The sequence below is a fragment of the Agelaius tricolor genome, unplaced genomic scaffold, assembly GCF_023055355.1.
Source record: "Agelaius tricolor isolate 1412-34295 unplaced genomic scaffold, bAgeTri1.0.p SCAF_2, whole genome shotgun sequence".
Taxonomy (NCBI): Eukaryota; Metazoa; Chordata; class Aves; order Passeriformes; family Icteridae; genus Agelaius; species Agelaius tricolor.
In genome coordinates, this window is record NW_027269262.1 from 23656971 (window position 1) to 23680047 (window position 23077).

Below are 23077 nucleotides of genomic sequence, written 5' to 3' on the forward strand. Positions count from 1 at the left end.
GCAAGATTGCACTTACTAAGAAAACCAGAGATCCATCAAGTCCAAGCATCTGTGAAGATAAGAAAGTTATTTTTACTTATCAGAAAAACTAACCTGAATCTAAAATAAGCCTCTTTCACATTGACCTTTATTGTCCAATGCAGTCAAGAGTTTTTTAATGGCTCAACCAACAGTATTGGCACATAAATTCTTACTGATAAAGAGAGAAACTAAGTTCTCATTCAACACAGTAAACTCAGGTGCTCAAAGGCAGTGATATACATGTGGAATATCTGAATACACATATATCTATATGCATCAAACCAAACACAGAATCAATTAATTTATAAGCGGTTTCTCTCTATGACTTTGAAGGCTTTGACAAAGATTTTGTATTTACAAAATATTGTAGTGATTGCATGGCTATTTAAGTACATGTTTAATCAACTTAATATTTAAATACAAGAGCAAATTTTTGTTTCATCCTACTTGTAAAGTATCAGTTTACGCTGCACTGAGAAAAGTTAGTATTTTACCCTCGATGTGTAAGCAACCCCTAACAGGGTAATTTGCTACACTGTATGCTATTAATTTTGAACAGAATTGTTTTAAAGCTAGGGAAGATGAGAAGCAAATTCTTCATCACTCAGCACAGCTGTTACACGAAGCATCCACAGAGCAGTCAAAAATAAAGCATCCATCACAAAAAAAAAAAAAAAAAATCTCCTTTCCCCCCACTTTGAGTGTATCTTACTATGTGTATCTTACTATTTCAATCGAGACACTCCTAATCCACAATTACCGCTGTGAAGTTCCATGTTCAAGGCTCTTTTGTACAAGGACTTTGCACTAAGTTCCAAGATATAAAAGTTGCACATATTTTACAAATCAAACTAAGATGCAAAAATGTTTGAAAATTCAGAAAGCTTGCATGGTATTTTTATATTATAATAGAAGAGCTACCTGCATTTCAATACTAAATGTCAACTACACATCTATTGCCTATGTCAGCACATAACATTGGAAGTGATTATGAGAGTATGCTGAAATTGACTTCTATGTTCATGGAAAAGCAACAAAATTTCATCAGTTAGGAATATATCAGCACTTTCTAGCAAATAAATTGGGTTCAAAAATACAGCACTTCCATCCTGAAATAACAGAATGGTTCAGGAACCTGAATTTATGTGCATCCTTTTTTATGAAATATCTTTCAAAAGACACTAAGAAGCTTTCAGTAAATACAAAACAAATATCAAGATGTGCCACTCATGATGAAAACTGTATTTTTGCTACCCTGCAATCAAGGCAACAACTATACCACAGCCTAGTAGTGATGCTGGTAAATCACATGAAGCTTCTGCACCTACTTTCAGGCAGATTGTGCTGCATGTGGTGAGCTTAGAACTCAAGATGTTGGCTACCTCTAGACCAGCTACAAAAACCTAATTTTCAAGTCTCTACACTACTCCATGATTACAGTGTACATGCACATCATGCTCCAGTTATGGAATTTGTGATCCATAAATAATACAGAAACATGTTACATTAAAATGCCCCATCATTTTAAGAGAAATACATTCCATTTCTCTTTTCTTCAGTCTAATGCTTTCATGAACACAAAAATTAAGCATTAAACTACATCTAAAGCAACATCTCTGCACTCCTAATCTGGCCCAGCATCCTCAAAGCAAGCTGCAACTCAGTTCTATACCTCACCAAGTGGAAGACTTCAGAAAAGACTACTAAAACATGTTTTATGCTGCTACTATATACTTATAAGCTGCTACTATACTTAAAATTGAAAAAATGCTTTCTTTAATGGTTAAGAAGTAGCATCATAACATTTTGTTTATAATGTAACAACTTATCTAGGTCACTAAAGGCTCTTACAAAAGAATTATTTCCAAATCTATCCCAGATGCATTTTAACACAGCATTACTACAAATAATTTCAAGTATGAGCCTGAATTATTAAATTCAAGAAAGTCATTCTTACTCACTCGCTCCCAAGTAAGTTCTTCTGCTGCTCGATCCCATTCCAAAGCATTCCAGTTCATGTCATCTGAGGAGACAATGGCCATTTTTATAGCTGTTAGATCACTCAAAACAAGATGTAACCACTCCATGTTATGTTCTATATGAACAAAAAGATTTTAGTGCATAATATCCATCTTGTAACTGCCGACAGCTTTTCAGCAAGCAGATGCTTCAGCACTCAAAATGCATGAAAATTGCAGAGGTGAGATAAATAAACTGAAGTGGGAACTTACACAGCTTCCTTCAATTACAACAGCTCGGTATTCAATTAATTTATATTTAATAAGAACTAGAACATTAATGTTTTGAGTCACCTGTTACCTTGTGCTCCATTGTTTGCATCTGCTGCATCTTCTACTACAGCATCCTCTTCATCTTCATTATCTTCCTCCTCTTCATCTACTTGTTCCTCTTGAATTTCAGGGTTCTCACCTACAACTACATTCTCAGCAGCTGGGTTAGCAGGTTGATCAAGCACAGCATTCTCAACACCTCCATTTACAGCAGCCTGAGCCTGTAGAAACAGGATTTATTACTTGGTTAAACTGATAGAGCACTCTTCATGCTTTTATCCTGTATATATATGAAACCAAACAGTATTAAAAAAAGCCAATAATATATTTTCTAGATAAGAATTACACTTGGGACCACTAAACCTTTAAAAACAGGAACAGAAACATTCCGTTAACTTTACGTAGTAGCTGAGGTAGCAAAGGGCCTCTAGAGATCATCTAGCCAATCTGACTAATCAAAGCAGGTTCAGCTATGGCAGGCTCAGTGCTGTTTCCACTTGGCTTTTGAGCCACCTTTTCCTGAGGTTGAAACTTTATGATGTCTCTAAGCAACCTGTTCCAGTAGGTGATCACAGTAGTAGAATATTAAAAAAAAAAAACAAAAACAAAAACAAAACCCACCTTTTTTAAAAAAATCTAAATGGAACTTGCTCCATTTTAACGTAAGTCTACTGCCTATGGTCCTGTCACTCAATACCAGCAAGACAGCCTTGGCTCTGTCTTCTTCACAGCCCTCCATCAGGCATTCAGGGCATCCATCAGCCCTCCATCAGGGCAAGGTCCACCCTGAGCATTCCCATTTTCAAACTAAATAATTCCAGTTCTCTTAGCATCTCATCATGTCAGATGTTCCGGTCCTTTAATCATTTCTGTTGGCTCTTCACTGCACTCATTCCAGTCTGTCCATGCCTCTTTTGTACTGGGGAACCCTAAAACTGGATACAGCACTCCAGATGTGGTTTCACCAGTGCTTAATAGAGGGGAACTCCCTCATGGAAACTATCATTATATGAGAAAGATGATAGTTCAAGGCCAACTCAAGTCAGTTACCAAGATGAGAATCTCTGTCTTTTAAAAACTGACATTTACTAAAACGAAAACAATATTCTGAATTATTTCTTCCCTATGCATTGATTGCTTATATGATGATTTCTTTACCCAAGAGGCTCCTGAAAGCACTGAAGGAGCACACGTGTGTGTGGAGAGTGGGAGGAGGGCAGAGAAGTTCCAACTTCAGTGGTGTCAACAAAACTTCCATTTGCTTTGAGAACAGTGAATTGTTACCTCATGAACTACCAGCATACTTATGAAGACAAAAGAAAAGCAAGCTGCATCTTCATTGACTATGCTTGAGAATTCAGCTTTATGTGCATAAAATTATCTTACAAAATGGTACAGATATGCAGCTAAGCATCTATGCAATGCTACACAATAAAACAATTTCAAAAACATAACAGTGGTGTCACCGAGTTTATACAGGAAAAAGTGCTCAACTTCTGCTAACAAATAAAGACACCATGAAGTAAAAAAAAAAATCCTGTTATGTTATGATGAAGTATTTACTCCCAGAACCACATTTTTTAAATTAATTGTGAACTAATGAGCAGTAAGTTTTACCTCATTTTGTTGACCAACACCATTGAGTGGCTGCTGTTGATTTTGTTCCAACCACTGTGGTGCTCCTCCATGGACGATCTGTTCACGTAACCAAACAAGGCTGATAAATGCACACAGAGTGCATGTCACCACAAAACAGCCCTGCAAACAGTCAGCCAGTAAGTTCTCCCTATTAAAAAAAAACCAAAAAAACAAAACCTAATGAAAACAATATTTTGCTGGTAACACTACAGAGTAGCTCAGAAAAAACAATCTTCCAGAACAGCAAAGGAAACACAATAGTCACTAAGTAAATGGTTTGATATAGTAAGAGGTTTACTTAAATGGCTAAATGCATAATATCCAGTCCACCAGTCCATCCAGATAAAGCATTTTATCTGCTGAGCTACCTGAACCAGAAGAATGGAATGTAGGGTTTCCCCTTCAATTGCTCTACATTTCAGGTAGCATTTCACCTCAGATATTATCTCTATACCATAAAAATCTTAATCAGATCATACATAACTGTATAGCAGCAGCAAAGCAAAGTTCAGTCAGCCAACCAAAACTGGGGTTTCATGCAATGCAAGAGGTACTTAAATCATCTTAAGCAATTCTCATCCCTAATTTCAAGTTCCTCCTTGGAAAACTACAATATGTTCTTAAAAATAAGTAAGAAAGATGGCGTCATAGTACTCTGCCATTCCCCCAAAGAAGCATCAGTCTGGTCTCCCTTGAAGCTGCAAACTTGTGCCTTCACAGCACAATGAATACCATGGGGACATGAAGTCCAAAATGAAAAGAGGACACAAGAGGCTACTGTAATTTACTCTGCCAAAGAAATAAATGTCAAAACACAGTTTCACACACCATTAAAATCTGACAAATACTTGAGTCTCTTATTTTCTCCCTAGACTGTAATAGATATGAGGTGCTCTGGGTTCAGTTGTTACAGATTCTTCTTCGAAAAATAAAAATAGAATCTACACTAAAGAGATAATAGGAAATATACTGTTATTAGACCGAAACAAGCATCTCTCTCCAATAATGAAAATACGTTAAATGCAACTTGACCTGATTTCTCAAATCAAATAGCCCAATTGAGATGATTTAGATGAACCACAGAGAACATTCACTCCAAATCTGCTTGATGTGCAGCTGATTCTACTTAAACTCAGTTTCAGTTCCTCATGTTCAAGATAAGGAGAAAGTAAGAGGCTTGAATTTAAGTAAGCTTGGAATTCTGTTGTTTGGTATTTATTGATTCTTCAGGCAAAATTGACTTAAAAAGGACAAGGAAAGACAATGTGCAATAGCAGATGGTGATTGAAGCATTAAAAATCCAAGTATCAGCTAGAAGGAAATCTGATAAAAAAATAATCCCTCTCACATAAGAGACTCAGAATGAATAAAATTAAATTCAAAATATAAAAATGCAACAAAGAAAACAAAGTGACATTATTAGTGACACATTTCTTAATATTCTACTATGTATCTGATTTAAACAATAGGAAGTTGATTTTTTAAATTATTAAGTGTAATTTTGCAGCATAAGTTTTCTTGACATGAAATACAAATTTTCATTAACCAGGGCCTGCTTTGCAGAGTCTGTTTTCCAGCTCCAAAGATCCTGAATAACGGAACTCCAAAGTGAAATGATTTCTATTGTAATGGTGTTGTCCATACATCTGGTTGTGCAAAGGGTAATGGGCAGTTGCTTATTAAGATGGTAGAAGACAGCAAGTGTAACTGGATGAAAGGGAAACTAAGTTCCCAAGTTCCTGTTTTCAAGATAATCTGACTAAAACGGGTTTTTGTATCAAACTGCTGAAGTACTTACGTGGACAGAATATCTAATGGCAGTGTCAGTAGTGAGCTCACAGAGCCAGTAAACAAGCACTTGTAGATACGACCTGCGTGAATAAACAGAAGCTTGATATAAATTCAATTTTGAATATAGCTTCACTTGGAAAGGACCCCCAGGTACCCTCTTGTCACCTGGTGGCCAACTAAATTTATGACATGGAAGAAAATCTCAACTTTCAGTGCATGAACAGAACTCAAGATCATATACAACCACGTGGAACAAAGCTGTATTTTAGCTGTACATCTTTAAAAGGTGCTCATTCAAAGTGTAAGAACTGCCATGCTAGGTTAGAGCCAAGATTCATCTAGATCTGTGTCCAGCACTGGTCACACTAATGGATGCCTAAGGAAGAATATGGAAGCAGGTTAAAGACAGAAGTAGTATCACTGCAAATATCTATTTGGAAAGTAAATTTCAAACTGTATACTAGAGTAATTTAAATGTGTGCTCTCTTTTCTGAATTCCTTTACTACTTACATGACTTTGAGATTTAAGAGTTTCACAAATCAATTTGTCCATGATTATAAAGAATTTTACTTTTCACATAACCCCTGCACTTTCATTTAGAGATGATTAAGAAAAATAGGACAATTCTTCTCTCCTAATATTACTAAATGGCATAAAAACATTCCATGTAGATTTTAAAGAAGATAATGAAGAAGAGGCATTTTATTGGAGTAAGACATTTAAAAGCTCTTTCATGCATTCTCTCCTATGTCTTAACATTTTTGCATTGCACTACTGGATTAAGAATCAAACAGGTAGAATTTTTGAGTGAAAATAAATGAAATAGCATCCTTGATTTTTTTTTTTAATAGACAATAATGGTCTCACAAAACTTTGTTGCAGGAAGCAGCACATTTCCATGTGTATAAGAGCATTATGTACAGAAAATTAATACTTACATGCAGTAAGAGGTACTACTCCCAACCATGCAAAGGCCACAAGTGTATAATGAAACCAGTATCGTATTGCTGTGCCAATACTTGTAACCAGTCCAGCAAAGATGTCTTGGATTGGAAGCCTTGAAGGCATATCTGGGGAATAAACTGTGTAGAAAAGGCACTTGTGAAACAGTTTGCCCTTTAGAGAAGTATTTATGTAATGTCCTGCCAACTACAAACTGTTTACATCTGACAAAAGCTTACTAGAAGAATAAGCATATTTTATATTCTCAGGAGACGACTCCAAACAACAAGAAAAATTCACATAACACATTTGTTTCAGTGTGTACTGAGTGGAATGGGAAAATTAATAAGCTCCATGCCAATTTTTGACCTAAGAGAAGTTTTTTTAATAGCTTTATTTGTTAACTGTAAACTCCAATTACCAAAAAATAAGCTCAAGAAAAAGCAGATTCTAAAGTCAGTATAACTCTCACTCAACACTACCTCAAAGATTCCTCTGTCTGTTATTTATAAACCTAGTTCATGGACAGGGCACGAGGAATAACAGAAATTAGCAATTTTGCACACTATCAATTTGTTTGTGCTAGATAATTTAGATCCTACTTGCCATCCAACAGCACAGACCAAAAAAAACCCCAGCAAAAAAAAAGCAGCACACAGGGAGGAAAATTGGAGAGAACTGATTAAGTATCCACAGACATTGAAATTTACACACCATGACTGACTTTCAACAGATATCTGCTTCATATCAGGAAGAATTTCTTCTAAGGACGCTCCTATTACAAAGCACAATGCAAATCTCTGATCCTGCACAGATATTCTCATGTACTAGATTTTCTTGACTTTTTAAACTCAACACCTATATGTTGCATAGCTCCATCCCTACTCAAAAGCCAAGAAAAACAGTGGTGAGGTTTTCTTTTGCAAACAATTAGAAAACATGTAAAAATTTCATTACCTGTACTTAGTTTCTACACACTTACATGGATACTAAGAAGTGGCAATGCACAGCATCAATAACAGATTTGAATAAAGAAGATAAACTATATTTGGAAGTTGCACAAAGACATTTCTGCCTGGATGTTTGTAATGTTGGAAACATCTGTGCTTGAAGACTTTAACATCATGGACTATCTTTTAAAACCTTATATACTTCTAACTACATAAGGAAAATCAAATTTTATAACAATAAATAGGAAGAAGTTTTCAATTCCTCTCATAAGCAACCCTTTAAGAGTCTAACAAATACTGCTTTATGCTATCTACCTGCAGCTCCTTCACCTACATTCCCAATCATCCTTTTACTAGTCTCAGAGAAGAAGCATCTACAGGAGGAAGAAATTCTTTTCTCTTCAGAGCTATTTCCTTCAGTTTCTGTATTGTAAAGAGAAGTCAAGAACACAGACAAACAGTATCAACATCCAGAAGCAGTCCAGCAGAATGGGGAGAGACTGGGGCATTTCAGCACTGTGTGGATTATAACTGACACAAAGTAACAACAGCACAGTACCCCCGAGACAAGTAGTAACTGGTTTGAAATTTCAAAGCTTGTTATTCGCCAGGTATCTGGCAGGGAACTGGAATTCATGAAACACAGGACTGAAAGTATAACACTAGGGAACTGTAGCTGTGAGAACACAGAGCAGTGAATTGAAAGCAGGACACAAACATATTTTGACATTGTCTTACAATTTTCTTGTTACAGAAACAGATTTAGTACACAATTTGGAACTATAGAAAATGCCAGCCGAAGTCTAACTAATGATCTCAGCTCACACTGAACAAGCATTCTGGAAAATTTCTGCCACAGGAGAGACAAAAAAGCTTTGTCAAGCGTGCAAAAGAATATCTGTTTAGAGTGCATCTGTTAAATATTTACGGCACCACTCACAGACAATTCAGCAGATACTTCGAGAACCTTCTCATTTTCAAAAAATATATTTTGATCAACACTTTGCAACAAGGACTACACAGAAAACATTAACTTTGTATTAATGATTAATTTGTTAGGGACAAGTTGTTAAGTTGGAAAGATTTGAAATTTAAAAATGCATCTTCCAGGAATTACCAAACACACACGAAGAACTATAAGAAAGAATGTCCATCCTAACTTAAAGCAGAAAGTGCTTATAGAAGTTGGCATTTTTGTGTGCTCACTTTTCTAAAGGCTTTAGAGTTACAACAGAGCTTTTTCAAATAAAAGCACAATGTAGCTACTACTCAGAGAATGCAAGCTATGTCCCCCAACTTTTAACAATTTGGTAATTTTTGATGATTTGAGAAGCTGAGGGTGGGAAGAAAGCTGGTTTTTCTGTGCACTGTCCTGTGCACACCTTAAAATATGTACAGCTTTTTCCACTAGAAGCTTTATATCATGATGACAAGGTAAAATCCTGCTATGTCCTGCAACACTCAGGTGCATGAAATGCAGGAATTCCTAGCATGACAGGAACCCTTGGTGTGCAAGCACCCTGCACCACTGCAGCTTGCTGCCAGTGATTTTCATGGCTTATCTCCCCACCTGTGTCTGTCACCCAGTGCCCTTTTCTGTCCACACTGCAGCTCCCTGCACCCGCTTCCCACCATCACTTTGAGGCCTGAGACCTTGACTCTTGCCACCACAGCATCCATCCTCCTCACTGCACCTCCATCCCTTATTTCCATCTCAGTAATCTTTCCTAACTCAGTTTGAGAAAGCAAATTCCTACTTTATTTACCACAGTTCCTCCAAATAAAAATCTTTCTACTAGAGACCAATTGAAACAATAGCTTGTCTTTTTTTTCTATTACAGTATGAAATTCAAACAGATTTTGGGTGAGTTTTTCATAGGTTTAGCTCAACTTCTTTGAGCTGTACAGGTTATAGAAAAACTACTAGAAAGCTTTTTGGATACTTAGGTCACAGCTATGCAGTGTAACTGCTAATTTAGTTGTGAATCCTAAATTTAGGTGGGTTTTTTTTTTTGTTTGGCTGGTTGTTTTCAGGAGGTGGGGTTTTCTTTTACCCTCCTCTCCTGTAAGCCTAACTTTTCCAGGAACACAATTATTAATTTTACTTCTCCAAAACAGATGGTAGACAAAAAATACGCTCTTACACTGACACAAATAAGGTAGGAAAACCACAAGGCTACATTTAGAAGCTGCCATTTAGCTTACTTCACAGAATCATCACACTTGCAGCCCTCTCAACCATAGGTTCTTTATTTACTACTACATTTGCAAGCCATTTATATGCCACCTCAGTCATCCTCGTGCACTGATCGTGAAATAACACTGTGTAACTCATAAGTAAAAAACATATACTTGATAGCTCCTGGGTGGAAACACTGATTTGGTAAAACAGGGCTTGTGAGTTATTCTTTAGGTTGGACTAGATGATCTTCATAAGACTCTTCCAACCCAAACCACTCTATGTTTCTGTGTTTTACACCCTTCAAACACATGCAGACTTTGCTTCAGACCACTAAGGTAAAAGGAGAAAAACTCCACTCCTTCTCAGGCAAGCACAGCTCTAGTGTATGAAGTAACATTCATACAACTCTCAGCTGTGTGTATACTCTGCACACTGGAACTGGCAGAAGGCACACTGAATTCTGTGCCAGCATGTAGTATTTTGTTCCAGAAGTTTATTTTTTGAAGTTAGCCTTTCTAGAAATGCTGAAGGTATGGACTACTGTGTTAAAAGTTTATCAAAACAAAACAGGTAGAGATATCAGTTTATTATATCCTTCAATAATGTAATATCCAAATTACATGATAAGGAACATCCTACTCATATGGGTTCCTTTAGTTTTACAGTCTTTGTTTTAACTAAGCTTGTGACATTGAATGAACTGCATACCAGCAATGAAGCTGCACAGGAAGTGCAGAAACGAACCCATCCCAATCCTCAGACAAAGATCAGCCTAGTCTGCTTCTGTACTTGTGTTTTTGACAGTATTTATGTTAACATTACCTCCTACAGAATGGAGAAGTTTTGACAACTGTATTTTCTTGGGAAATACAGCCTCACCATCTTTCATGTGTTGGCGCTTATGTTTAGTGTAGCACTAACAGAAGCACATCCTTGCACATGACAAAAGAAAGTGCATGTGTGGGGAGGAAAAGAATAGAGTAGTTACTCTTTAAAAACTCAGGAAGAAAACTCACAAATTGAAAATTAACAAGTACCTTGACAATCAAAAAATGTCAAAAGCTACTTTTTTCATAGTTGATTTAGTTCTTAACTTGTAGAACTGCAGAAAAGTAATTAATTTTAAAACATAAAAATTTAGCTTTAAAGAATGCATTTGAAATCAAGTAATTTACCTACATGACTAAACACATTTAGAGAATGATGCTATTATTCAAAAGAAAAATTTCTTCCTTTGTACTCCAGCCAAAATACAAGTTGAATCTTCTCCTTTTTCCTTTTTTCCAAGCAATAACTAAGCTAGTAGTTCAGGTGCTAAAAAAATCCCAAAATGTTACAGAACTTAGAGAATAATGCAATACAAATAGTTTATGAATACACTATACAGGGAGCATTTTTGACAGAATGACAGCAACAGCCTTAGCAAGCAAACCAAGCTAAACAAGAGAGGAGTTGCTGGTATTACTGCACTAATATTCTATTACACCATTAGTGCTTGTCTGCTGGAGCACAGATATTAATTACATGCATGTGTTTATTTGACCACATCCCGTGGTGAATCGACTTATCTGAAAATGTGTTACACCTGGCACGGTTACAGGCCAGATCCAACTTTGCTTGGGATGACTGGCATACATAAGTCCCCTTTTTTTCCTGCCTTATCATTCTCTCTCCAGCACCTGTGACTCCTTCCCCGTTCCCACAAGCAGATCCAGTTTCCAGACTGGACAGCCACATTATCTTCCAAAGAAAGAGGGAAAAGAGAAATTATGGAAACCGTAACTGCGTGAGTATTGGGTGTGAGGGAAACAATGAAACAAGAAACAATGAAACAAGACCCCAAGGGCAGGAGGAATCTGTGCAGGTTACCTGACCTGCTACCACTGTGTGAAGCCTGGTAGAAAAAAGCACACTGCAACGTGGAAAACTGAGAAGGAAACCTTATCAGCTGAGCCTGCTCACTCATGGGAGTGACAAGTGTGTGGCAGAGGATAAGCAGAACTTTACTAGAGGCTGAATGTGGAGGACAGACTCTATTGCATGAGGAAGAAAGAGATTGCTTATTACCAATTTCAAAGCTCCTATTAAAAATGGTAATTTTTTTGAGCCACATGAACTCAACTAAGTTTTATCCCCTGTCTATAACCTGCAAGTACATTACAAGCTGTGCTGGCAACAGCAGTGTCAGTAAAGAATTAACTTCTGCAGGAACACCTCTGTTGATAAGGGCAGCAACTAAGCTTCCTCTTATCAAGAGCAACATGCATATAAAATGTATTTAGTTTGGAATGGCTTATCCTCTTTTTCTAGATCCCAAGGAAAACATTATAAACTTTTTTGATTTGCTTTTTTCTTTTCATACAAAACTAGAAAGTCTTTTTTCTTAACAACTAATAAATCACTGAAATGCCATTTTCTGGTCTTGCACACTAAATTCTGTAGAGGACCTGGTCACAGTATGCAATTTTGGAAGTGGCTAATTAGCTTGTAGGGAGATTCAGAACTGCATATCACTTTTAGTTTGTGCAAGTTCCATGCAGAAGTAATATAATGCCTTTATAAAAATATGTAACAAATAAAACCTGCAAGCAGATGATTTCTAACATTCCTCATACAGGTCACTGCAGTATTTAAGAATAATAACTGGAAAGCACTGCTGTGTTTAACGTAAAATACACTATTGCCCTCCCAAGACAGAGTTAACATAGTACATTTCACTGATGGTCTAGTGTGTTTAATTAATTCTTGGCAGAAATACATTATACCAAGGTTCAACATATAGAAAGAAGGTGCATTAAGGGATTTTTGGAACAGAAAATACATGAACTAAACCACCTTAGCCTCAGTTTTCTCTACCAAAGTACAAAACTAGGAGGAAAAAAACACCAACACACAAAAAAAGGTAAGAGGGGAACAGAAATAAATCAGTAAATTTAAAGAGAAAAATGTAGCATAAAACCCACTTTACCTGCTCAACAGGCAACTGACAACACTAAATAATACTAGCCTGCCACCTCACCTATTCCTACTACAATCAGCCAAAATGTAATTAAGAATCCTCTGGGAGCTATATGAATATTCTTCATCTTTCTATTTAGTTGTATCTAACATAAGAGGCAATTTAATACTGAGTAGCTAGTGTATCTTGACTGAAATATAAGTTGAATAATAATAATAATTTCTATTATCTGTCAAGACCACTTAACTGAAACTGACAGAAGCAAAGTATTAGTGTTGCAGGTAGATCCTTTAAAGGTAACTGAAAACTGCCTTTAAAATTCAAATTTTGCCACTGTTTCACTTTACCATTAAGACTTCCAAAAACTCAAATTTATCAATGAAGCTGAAAACAGGCAACACACTGTAATGTTGGCAAAAAAAGAATGGGACTGAGACTGTCAGAAAAAGGTACAGAATAATACTTCTATGTCTCACTTAAGATTATGAAAGAACCAAATTATCCATCATTTAAGCAATTCAGTCTGCAATAACATGCATAGAAATTGCAATTAAAACAAAAATACAGAAGTTCCACCACAAGTTTGGATCTACCACACTGAATGAAAAAGTAATCACTTCATAGATATTATGTAAGAAAAATTCTGAAAAAAAATAGGAGCAAGTAAAACATACTTACTTGGTGTGAAAGCAAATCTGTGCTTACATAATTCACAGTATTCTTTTCTGCTGTGTTTAAGCCACTGAACTAAGCTGCAATAAAAAGTGATCACATTAACACACTCTATACATCTCTCAGCCCTATCCCTCCATTAAGGAAAACACACTAATTCCCTGCTCCACACTTAAATCAGGATATTTGTACTGTCAAGCAGGACTTAAATTAGCATGTTTATTAAGTCCATTTAGGCCATGAAATAAGTTTCAAACAGTAGAAAAAGGTAAACTGACACGTGTCCCAGTGTTGATACAGAACATTCATTCTCTGAGTACGTTATTGATCAAAGCAGACAGCCTGGCACAGACATCCACCTCTGACACCAGTTCTTATAAATACTTTAAGATATGACATATGGATGCACACAGCTAAGATTTAGAATTGCTGCATTTGTGAAAGGAGGACTATTAAAATACCATCAGAAATGACCATATAGACCAGAAATACAGTTTTTACTTTAGCACTTCCTGATCAAACACACCTCAACTAAAAAGCACTAGGGTTTTTTATTTTTTTCTGTGAGGTTTGATGTTCTTTCTATTCACAACTATAAGTGGGTAAAAAAAGCCCTAACTTACTGATTTTTTGCTTAGTTTTCATAAAGCTGACCTCCAATCAGAACTGCAGTCCCAAATACAAATAATTATCAGCGCTTTCTTTCCATATATAATTACTAAATTTTTCCTGAATTGTAACGAATTATCATGTAAACAACATCAAAACCCCAAACATGTTTCCACTGAATATTGTTTTTTTCACTTAACCTCAAGACTTGAGGTATTTTTAGAAACATGTTAATATGTTTTCATTAGGAAAAGAAAAATTTAAGAAACACACAGAAGACACAGAACTCACCATTCCTGATGAATAAATTTAATACTGCCAGTACACACACATGGATGATAGAGGGGTTTCTCGGGAGTTCCTTCCGACCGACAGACTCTGCATATATCTGCTGACAAGGACAATAAGCTTATTACACTTCTGCTTAAAGAACTTACATCTTCAAGACAAATTACACAAGTACATTCTAGAAACTTTACTGTGTAGCAAAATGAAGCCAGGATAAATTGAAAGAGGATGAAAGACAGATTTCATCTGATGCAAGACAGAGACTGGGAGATCACCAGAAAGAGCAACATGAACATTATCTGCCTGATCATGTTACATAAACTCAAAACACGTCCTAAAGAATTTTAGGATTTCTAGGAAACAGACACAGTAAAACTACAGGAGGACGTGTTTTCTACCTAAAGAGTTATCACTAAAACAACATAAAAACTGTTTCTTGAATGTGGATACTTTGAAATAAAAAAATTCCATCTCAGTTTAGAAAAAGTTAAACAGATGATGAACAGAAGATGTTTAATAATGTCCAACAATGACTTAAATAATTTGCTTAAACCTAACACACATATTTCCTTGGTGCTCTTGATGAAAGGAAAAAAATCCAATATAACAAACAGACACAGGTATTTTGCAATTTGCTAGCCAACTTGGAGACAGTCTACTGTCCAGTAAGAAAAGCCACTTTCTATTTCTTATTTTATCATTTCAGTAATATTTCCATACGTCCCGCACCTACTTTATTCCCTATTTTTGACGTTTTCTTGCAACTAAAGGTTGCAGAGGTTTTGTGGATAAAGAAGTGAGCATAAACTTTTCCCTCTAAACCATTCAGTTAGCCAGAGCTCTAAACACACAATTAAATAGAAATAAAAATCAAGTTTTATCTGTTTATTGACAGATGCATCTTCCCTTGAGTCTTCCTTTTACTTCTATTAAAGAAGTGAACATAAAATGTCCATTTTTATAGAATATGTGAGTTTGAGATTTTATCTTTTGTTAATTATTTCTCTATCAACCACTATCCAGCAAACATGCATATTTGTTCCAGTGGAACTCATGCCTATCAGAGATCTTTGTCAGAAAAATATGTGAGAATACTGCAAATATGCAATTTCAAGTCCAAATCACCTATCTTTGTTCTTGGCCAGAATCTTCAAAAGTTAATGCTTTTCTACAAAAAAGAAGGCACCAAAGACTGATTTTTTTTTCCTATAAAGAAGTCACATTATGACCACATCCATAGTTTATAGACTATTAGGACAGTTTCTACACATAAAGCATAATAATTCAAATTATTAAATTCAAACAATTTTCTATCCATGAAAGTGTAGTTTGAATTCATTATGCAGCATGAAAACCCAGAATTAACAGAAACAGGTATTCCATATCACATCAGTGATGCTACAAAGAGACATAAAGAGCATTTCCACCACTGCCAGGTGTAGCAGCGATGATTTGCAGTATTGCTGCAAACACCACGAGTCCCTGGTTCCTCTGCTGACAAGAATGATCAGAACTGCTACTTCTCTTAACAAACGATTCTTTTATGGCAGAGAGCACTTCCAGATGGCTGCACAGGACAGGTCTCTCCAGCTGACAGGCAGGCCCTGCCCTGCCCACTGGCTGTGGCATGCCCACCTCCTCCTGCATTCTTTCCAAGGGAGCTGTTTCACCGCAGCAAGTGGGCAGCTTTGTCGGCTGGGTCAGCCTCACAAGGGGTCAGACAAGCACAAGACAGCACATGAAACCACTGCTTCAAGGACACTCTGGCACCAATGAAAGCAAGCTAAAAGCACACTGCTCCCTGAAGGATGCCCACGGCTCTCTGAATCTGTCCATTTAATGGCCTGTTGACTCTCACAGCAAACTGTTCACTTATTGTCAAAAGTTCTGGGAAAAAGCAATTTGCATTACTGTGAGCAAAAGAGCTCTTTACTTGAGAAAAGACTGCCTGTTAGCTTACTAAAATAAACCTCAATTTCATTTTTTCAAAGCTATGATAATTTCTAGATATTTCCCCTTGTTGTATAAATCCAAATAAACATATTATGAGTGCAATTGTTTGGACTGTTAAGCAACTGATAGCTTCAAATCAATAAACTCTGTTGAGGGTCAAGGTGTTAAGCTATGCACTTTATGACCTACAGCCATGGTCAAAGAGAACTACACTGTGCAAGAGTCACTATTTTTCTATGTGCACCCACACTTTGCATCCTGTTCTTCAGGCACATGTTTTGGAAAAAATGACCTTGAATAATAAGTTCTTTCCTGCTCCCCCTGAGAATGATTCACTGCCTATTATCTCTCCAACTGAATCCAACACTGGAATATCAAAAAGTGAAGATTACGTTATTTAGCAACAAAGTGATCTATCTAGAAAGAACCAGTATTACCTCTTTAGCAAAACCTGGTATCTGGTGCTTTCAGGTGCTGCAGACAAGCAACTTTCACATTCGTTCTGAGGGGAAGCAGCTTCCACTTAGGTCTGACATAACCCCAGACCGCCTCTCTTATCTCAGCTCTCACCACACAGTTCAGTTTTCCAGCTCCACAATACACTTCAGTCAAGCACAAAGCCCATCAGAACCACAACGGCCGGAACACCACTATCAGACCATCACCAGTTCACAAAGTCCACCTGACACTTTGCAGCAGAAACTCAAGCACACAATAATATCATATTTCCTCTTCCTCAAGGCACTAACACAGTCTTTGCTGCTGCTGCTGTTCAGAGCTTTCTAACCTTGGGAAGTCTCTTCAGCGTTCTGGCAAGCCTTGGGAAGTTCTAATAGTAGGATCTGATGTTTGAAACTGTAGAAGAAGTTGTAACATTCTGGTGGTATTTATGGAAAGTGAGTATATAGACCGGTTACTTTCAAGCTACCACTGGGAGCTTTTGAGGGCAACATTGATAAGGCCACAATAGAATATCTAAGGCTGCAGATACATGTGCCTTTGTGTGTGCTTGTATATAAAACCAGAAAAGTCAAAATTTCAAGTGTGGAATTTAAAACAAATGTTTAGTTAAAGAAGACAATGCCTTAAAGATGTAACTAAAAATCTCCTCTTCTTTGTCTTGCTGGTCTGTTCACCTACTTAAGTCAGGTATGATCAAAGTCTACCACTGGTAACAGCCTGTAACAAATTATCAACTATGCTGTTTGAATTAAATCCACCGAGATGGATTTACCAGCTGCTGGAGTGGTGGAAAATCAGGAGGTCATTTCTGAGTATCCACTTCACAGCTTGCAAAAAAACCAGTTTTTCTGGGCAAGCAGAGGAAAAGCAGTCAAAGTTTCAATTTGTTGTTGATTTTATCGGTGTAAGTGACTTGGTCTACAGAGCTGCAGCAAGCAATTTCAAATGTTAGATTTAAGAAACACAAATATTTTGATAAACCATCAGTGATCACGGGTATTAAGGATGTCTACAGCACAACCCAAAGGACACTACTACAAAGGTGCTGTCTTACTTCATCCAGTGGTTCATGTTTTTCCATTTTTTTTAAACCCTCTCAAGCATCTGATAAAAAGCTACATTCAAAATGATGCCAAAGTAACAAGAGCCAAGACACAAAATGCTTTCCTTGGAACTGCCTTGCTGCTGCAATATGTATTTGCACTCATTGTTTGAGATGATAAACAAAGCTCAAATACTGCAGGAAACATAGCACAACAAACATGCTTTATTTAGTTTGGTTTACACTACAATATGAAGTGCTGATCTGTCAAAGTTCCCCGACATCTGCTTGAACAACATAGTCCCTCTCCCTCTCTGGAGACATTCAAAACCCACCTGGACACATTCCTGTGTCACCTGCTCTAGGTGACCCTGCCTTGGCAGGGGGCTTTGAGTACATGAACTCCAGAGGTCCCTTACAACCTTAAAAATTCAGTGATTTTGTGATTATCTAAGCATAACAAAAGTGCTGACAAAACATATCCATATTTGATCTCAAATAAAGCAATACCCTTAGAAATGGATACGACACATGAAACCCACCTCATGACTATATCTTTGACAATTCTTTTTTTAAAAGTTAGGTAAGTGACTACAATATTAGAGACAGAGAAACACGTCAGCTCCTGCATATTTCAATTTCCCAAACAGATTGCCCAGCACACGTAACAAAGCCAGCTTTGCGAAAGGAGCAGCTATTACTATTCAGCTAAACGCAGAAATGCGAGGCTCCCTGGGCCACAGGGCCGGCCGGGTCCGACAGGGTCCGCTGGCCAGGAGGGAGCCGGGGGCAGTGCCCTCCTCCCGCTGCCCCAGCGTGCGCACCCCGCCTGCTGCTCTCCGCCCCGGGCTCTCATTTCTCCCCCGGGCCCCCACTTCCTCAGCCAGCGGAAGGTTCCGGCAGGCCCCGGTGCCCCGGTAGGGCCCATCCCAGCCCCGCTCCGGGTGTTGCCAGCACCGCCCCCCTTTCCCCCCCCCCGCTCCCCGTATCCCGTGGTTATGTAAGGGGCACCCGCGCGCGCCGCCTCACACGCTGCCCCCCTCGGCACGGCACGGCCCGGCCCGGCACGGCCCGGCACGGCCCCCGCGGCACGGCGGGCCCGGCACGGTGGGGGGGGCGCAGGGCCCGAGCACCTGCAGCCCCGGTGCGAGAAGCCCCTCCGGGCGTGAGCAGCCCCCAGACCGCCCAGCGGGCCCAGTGACACTCTCCTCCTCCCCCGCGCCCCTCCACCCTCCGAGGCTGCCCCGGCAGAGCCTCCGCCCGGGGGCTGGCGGCGGTGGCGGGGCGAGCCGTACCTTCCTCAGCGGTCTCCATCTTGCCGGGCTGACGCAGCGCCGGCCGGGCGGGTGGTGTGACCGGGGGGGCGGGGCCGCGCGCCGAGCGGACGGACCGGCCGCGCCGCCGAGCCCGCGGCCACAGAGCGCGGCCGAGCGGGGACGGAGCGCCGCCTGCCCGCCCACAGCGCCGCCTGCCGGACACACCGGCTGGGAGGCCCGGGATGGGCCGGCGCTGCTGCGGGCCGGCCCCGCTCTCATCTACAGAAACACAGGGTCAGTTGGGTTGGAAAAGACCTCCGAGATCATCGGGTGCTACCTATGAACGAACAGCTGCCCATGTCAGCTAGACCGTGGCACTAAGCGCCACATACAGCTTTTCCTGAAACACCTCCAGGAACGGTGACTCCAGCACCTCCCTGGGCAGCCCATTCCAATGCCCAATCACTCTTTCTGCGGAGAAATTCCTCATAATATCCAATCTGAACCTTCCCTGCTGCATCTTGCCACTATGGCCTCTCCCCTAGCACTAGTTGTCTGGGAAGAAGATGCCGACCCCGACACGGCTACAGCCTCATTTCATGTGGTTGCGTGAAAAATGCTAATCACTTGTTTTTTTAAAATTTAAAAAGTTTAATAGTAATAAAACAGTTATAAAAATAGTAATACAATTAGAGTAATAATAATTTGGACAATTTGAATTAGGACAATATGAGACAATAGAGACAAAGAGTTATGGACGTCCAGGTACCTTTTTCTGGGCAGCACGAGCCCAAAAAAGGACACCTGTTAACAAAGGATTAACTTTTAAGAGCAATAGCTTGTTGAATATTCATACACCTCTTACATGATGCATAACTTCTATTCAAACAAAGCATTTGGTTTGGTCATTGTTAACTTCTTAATCTTAAGGCACCTTCGATCTTTATCTAGGCAGGAAGAATTCAGTTTCTTCTGATAAGAGAACAATAAATTATTTTTCTCTGAAAGATGTAGGTGTCTTGTGGCTGCTATCTGGTGCGAGTGCTTCATTCTTTTCTTAAAAAGATACCTCACTTACATAATTCTTATTTTAAATACAAAAGTTACCTTTTAACTACAAGACTACATTTATCATATTATTAAAATGTTAATATAGCACTACTAATCAATACATCAAAATACATATAGTAAATATTTGCATAGAGCCATATAATATGCACTTTTCACAGTTGCACAGTGATAATGTCCTCCCCTGAGCCTCCTTTACTCCAGGCTAAACAACCCCGGCTGCCTCAGCCATTCCTCAGGGGACTGGTTCCAGGCCAGTCACCGGCTCCGCTGTTTCTCTCTAGACACTTTCCAGCACCTCAGTGTCCTGAATTGAGGGGCCCAGAGCTGGACATAGTACTCAAGTTGTGACCCCATCAATGCCAAGTACAGGGGGACAATCACTGCCCTGGTCCTGCTAGCCACGCTGTTCCTGATCCAAGCCAGGATGCCACTGGCCACCGGGACACATGCTGGCTCATGTTCAGCCAGCTGTTGATCAACACCCCCAGGTCCTGTTCCAATGGGCAGCTTTCCAGACACTCTTCCCCCAGCCTGTAGTGCTGCCTGGGGTTGCTGTGACCCAAGTTCAGGACCCGGCACTTGTCCCTGCAGCTCTGCCAGCGCCGCTTGGGCGGGTCCCTGTCGAGGGCAGCAGCAGGGCATGGGAAGAGCATGGAAGTTGGACAAAATGTAGCCAAAACTGGTTTTAAGTTCTACTCCAAACCGGAGAGAAATGCTGCATCCTTAGGTGAAGTCGGCCAGATTTTGAGAGGATCAATGTTCCAGGGATCAGGGATGTGTAAGCCCTGGAAACAGCCGGCCTCTTCTCAGTGTTACCTGTGCTGTTCGCCAAATCTCACCACCCCTTCCAGAGCTGGGGCTTCCAACAGAGCTCATAAACTGCTCAGCAAAGCACAAAATTCTCTCTTAGCTTAATCATTTATGTTTCCATGTCTTGCTGCCCTACATAACCGGGGCAGCACGCATTAAAACTTTGTACTCTGCCACGTGCGCTGAGAGCTGTCGCTCAGGCTCTGCTGAGTTGGCAGGAATACTGTTAAGGAAGAAAACAATTTAATTTTACTCAGGGTAGAGATGAATTCCATCCTGATGAAATGTATGCGTGCCTTGTTTTAGCGTTCCATTGTGGCAGCTGTTTCAACCCCTATGGTTGATCAATGAGTTGTAGCAACCCTCAGCTCTCTTTACCATATGACCCTTTGTGTCCAGGCAGTCATTAAATCCTTTGCATTCAGCCTTCGGGCTCCGTGTCAGCAGCAGAATGCTGGGTAGTTCAAGTCTGAACTTAGAGTGCAGAGGTGGCACGTGCCCAATTTGCGATTTTACAACTCTATTTTCCTAAACTGTAACCATGTTAGGTCCTTCAAAATTACAATTTTTCAAGCTAGTGGAGTGTATGATACTGGCCTGTGTAACCAAAAAAATAAGGAAAAAGTGAAGACTTCATATGGCTCTCCAATAGCTGAAAAAGTACAGTAAAGTCCTGCAATAAATACACTTGGGCTAGACTGCCATATTCAGCTCTTCTGTGTCCCTCTGCTCTGAAAGGCAAGGTGGAAAAATTCCCACTTATAACTTTAAAAAAAAAATCTGTTTGTTTTAAAAATAAGCTCATTTTTGAGTTTCACTTTGCTCAGTGTCAGCAAATTATCTTGGCCTATTAAAAATCTGGCAGCATAGTACTGAGAATGTGAGAAATGCTGCAATGCTAATTTTGCCAAAGCAAGGAAAAATCAATGGAAAAAAACAGGAGAAAAAGCCAAGAAATGGAGAATTTAAATTTCCAAGTATATTCCTAATTCCCACTCTTTATTTTCCAAACATGTAACCATTCTTTGTTACAACATTGTTATTCTGCTGTGATAAATGTAAATTAAATGTCAATAAAAGTCTCTAAATTGTAATTTGCATTCAAAGACCATGGCAAGATTAATGTATATAATTCTTCATTTTCAGTCTCTCATGGTAGGCTTCTTGAAATTCAATTAAAGCTTTTGAAAGGAGTTGCTGTATGTTGCCAGTGAATAATTTCATTCCTGTCTGTATCTGTCTGTTCAGCCATTTAAATTACCTACCAAACATTACATGTGTACCATCTTCTCAGCATTTAGAGAGAATTAATCCCAAAATTTTGTTCATACCTAGTGTTTCAGTATAGGCTATACAATAGCCTATACTGAATACGTTTACCAGTAAACGTGAGTTGGAGGCAGACCATTAAAATGAAAATGTAAAAAAAAAAAACCAAAAAAAACCCCTATAGTATGTTATTGTAGGTTAAATTAAATTAAGCATCTCTCAGCCTTCTTGGAGTTTTTGGTGAACATATTATGAAGCCCTGTCTATTTAGTAATACGTTAGGTGTTTTTTGCTTAAGAAATACCCATGGCTTATGCAGCTTTTAATTTTTGGTAAAGAAGGACATCAGAAGGTTATTGTTAGCTTTTGTCTCTCGACAAGGTCAAGAATTACTGCAAAAAGGAGCTGAACAAATATGCTGAAAAAACAAAGTCTCTGATCCATATAAGTTATTATCTAGGTAATGGAGGAAATGTGGTAATTGTACAGGTGTAAACTGAAGATAGTAATAGATATAACCCCAAACAACAGAAGGTTATGGCAAAAGGAAAGGCATATTTATAAGTGGGGATAGTAAGAGTAGAAAAAGAAGCAAGGTTCTTTTCAACATGGTCTTGTTTTGGTTTTACATTACTTAAATGTGTAGATAATGCATTTTTATTAGAGTTCTATTAAGAGAATACAAAATAATAATTGCAAAATGAAAACTATTCAGCATTTGTACTGTGACATTTCCATCTTTCCTGTCATTTTGAAATGGTTTCATAAAATGATTCCCTTACACTTTTAGTTATTTTGAAAGTTCAGAGCATTGAAAAAAACAAACAGCAAAAGCTACTGCTTTTCAATTTTTCTGTAGATGAACATTTC

General features: G+C 38.8%; 1 protein-coding gene across 4 annotated transcripts in view; it reads right to left on the reverse strand.

Annotated features, from left to right (window-relative positions):
* The window catches only part of MARCHF6 (membrane associated ring-CH-type finger 6), a 44830-nt gene extending 25593 nt beyond the window's left edge, over window positions 1-19237 (reverse strand). The window contains exons 1-9 of one of the 4 annotated variants that reach the window (XM_071454405.1): window positions 19097-19237; window positions 14348-14444; window positions 13454-13527; window positions 6681-6824; window positions 5749-5821; window positions 3930-4098; window positions 2341-2533; window positions 1983-2044; window positions 17-49 (exon numbers count right to left, since the gene is read on the reverse strand). In XM_071454405.1, coding sequence (XP_071310506.1) covers window positions 17-49; window positions 1983-2044; window positions 2341-2533; window positions 3930-4098; window positions 5749-5821; window positions 6681-6824; window positions 13454-13527; window positions 14348-14444; window positions 19097-19115 — 864 coding nt within the window. In that variant the 5' untranslated portion in view covers window positions 19116-19237. Of the gene's footprint in view, window positions 1-16; window positions 50-1982; window positions 2045-2340; window positions 2534-3929; window positions 4099-5748; window positions 5822-6680; window positions 6825-13453; window positions 13528-14347; window positions 14448-14535; window positions 14606-19096 lie in introns of those variants that run through there. The other 3 variants (XM_071454397.1, XM_071454387.1, XM_071454377.1) reach the window with 3 other exon arrangements.
* Between the last annotated feature and the right edge of the window lie 3840 nt (window positions 19238-23077).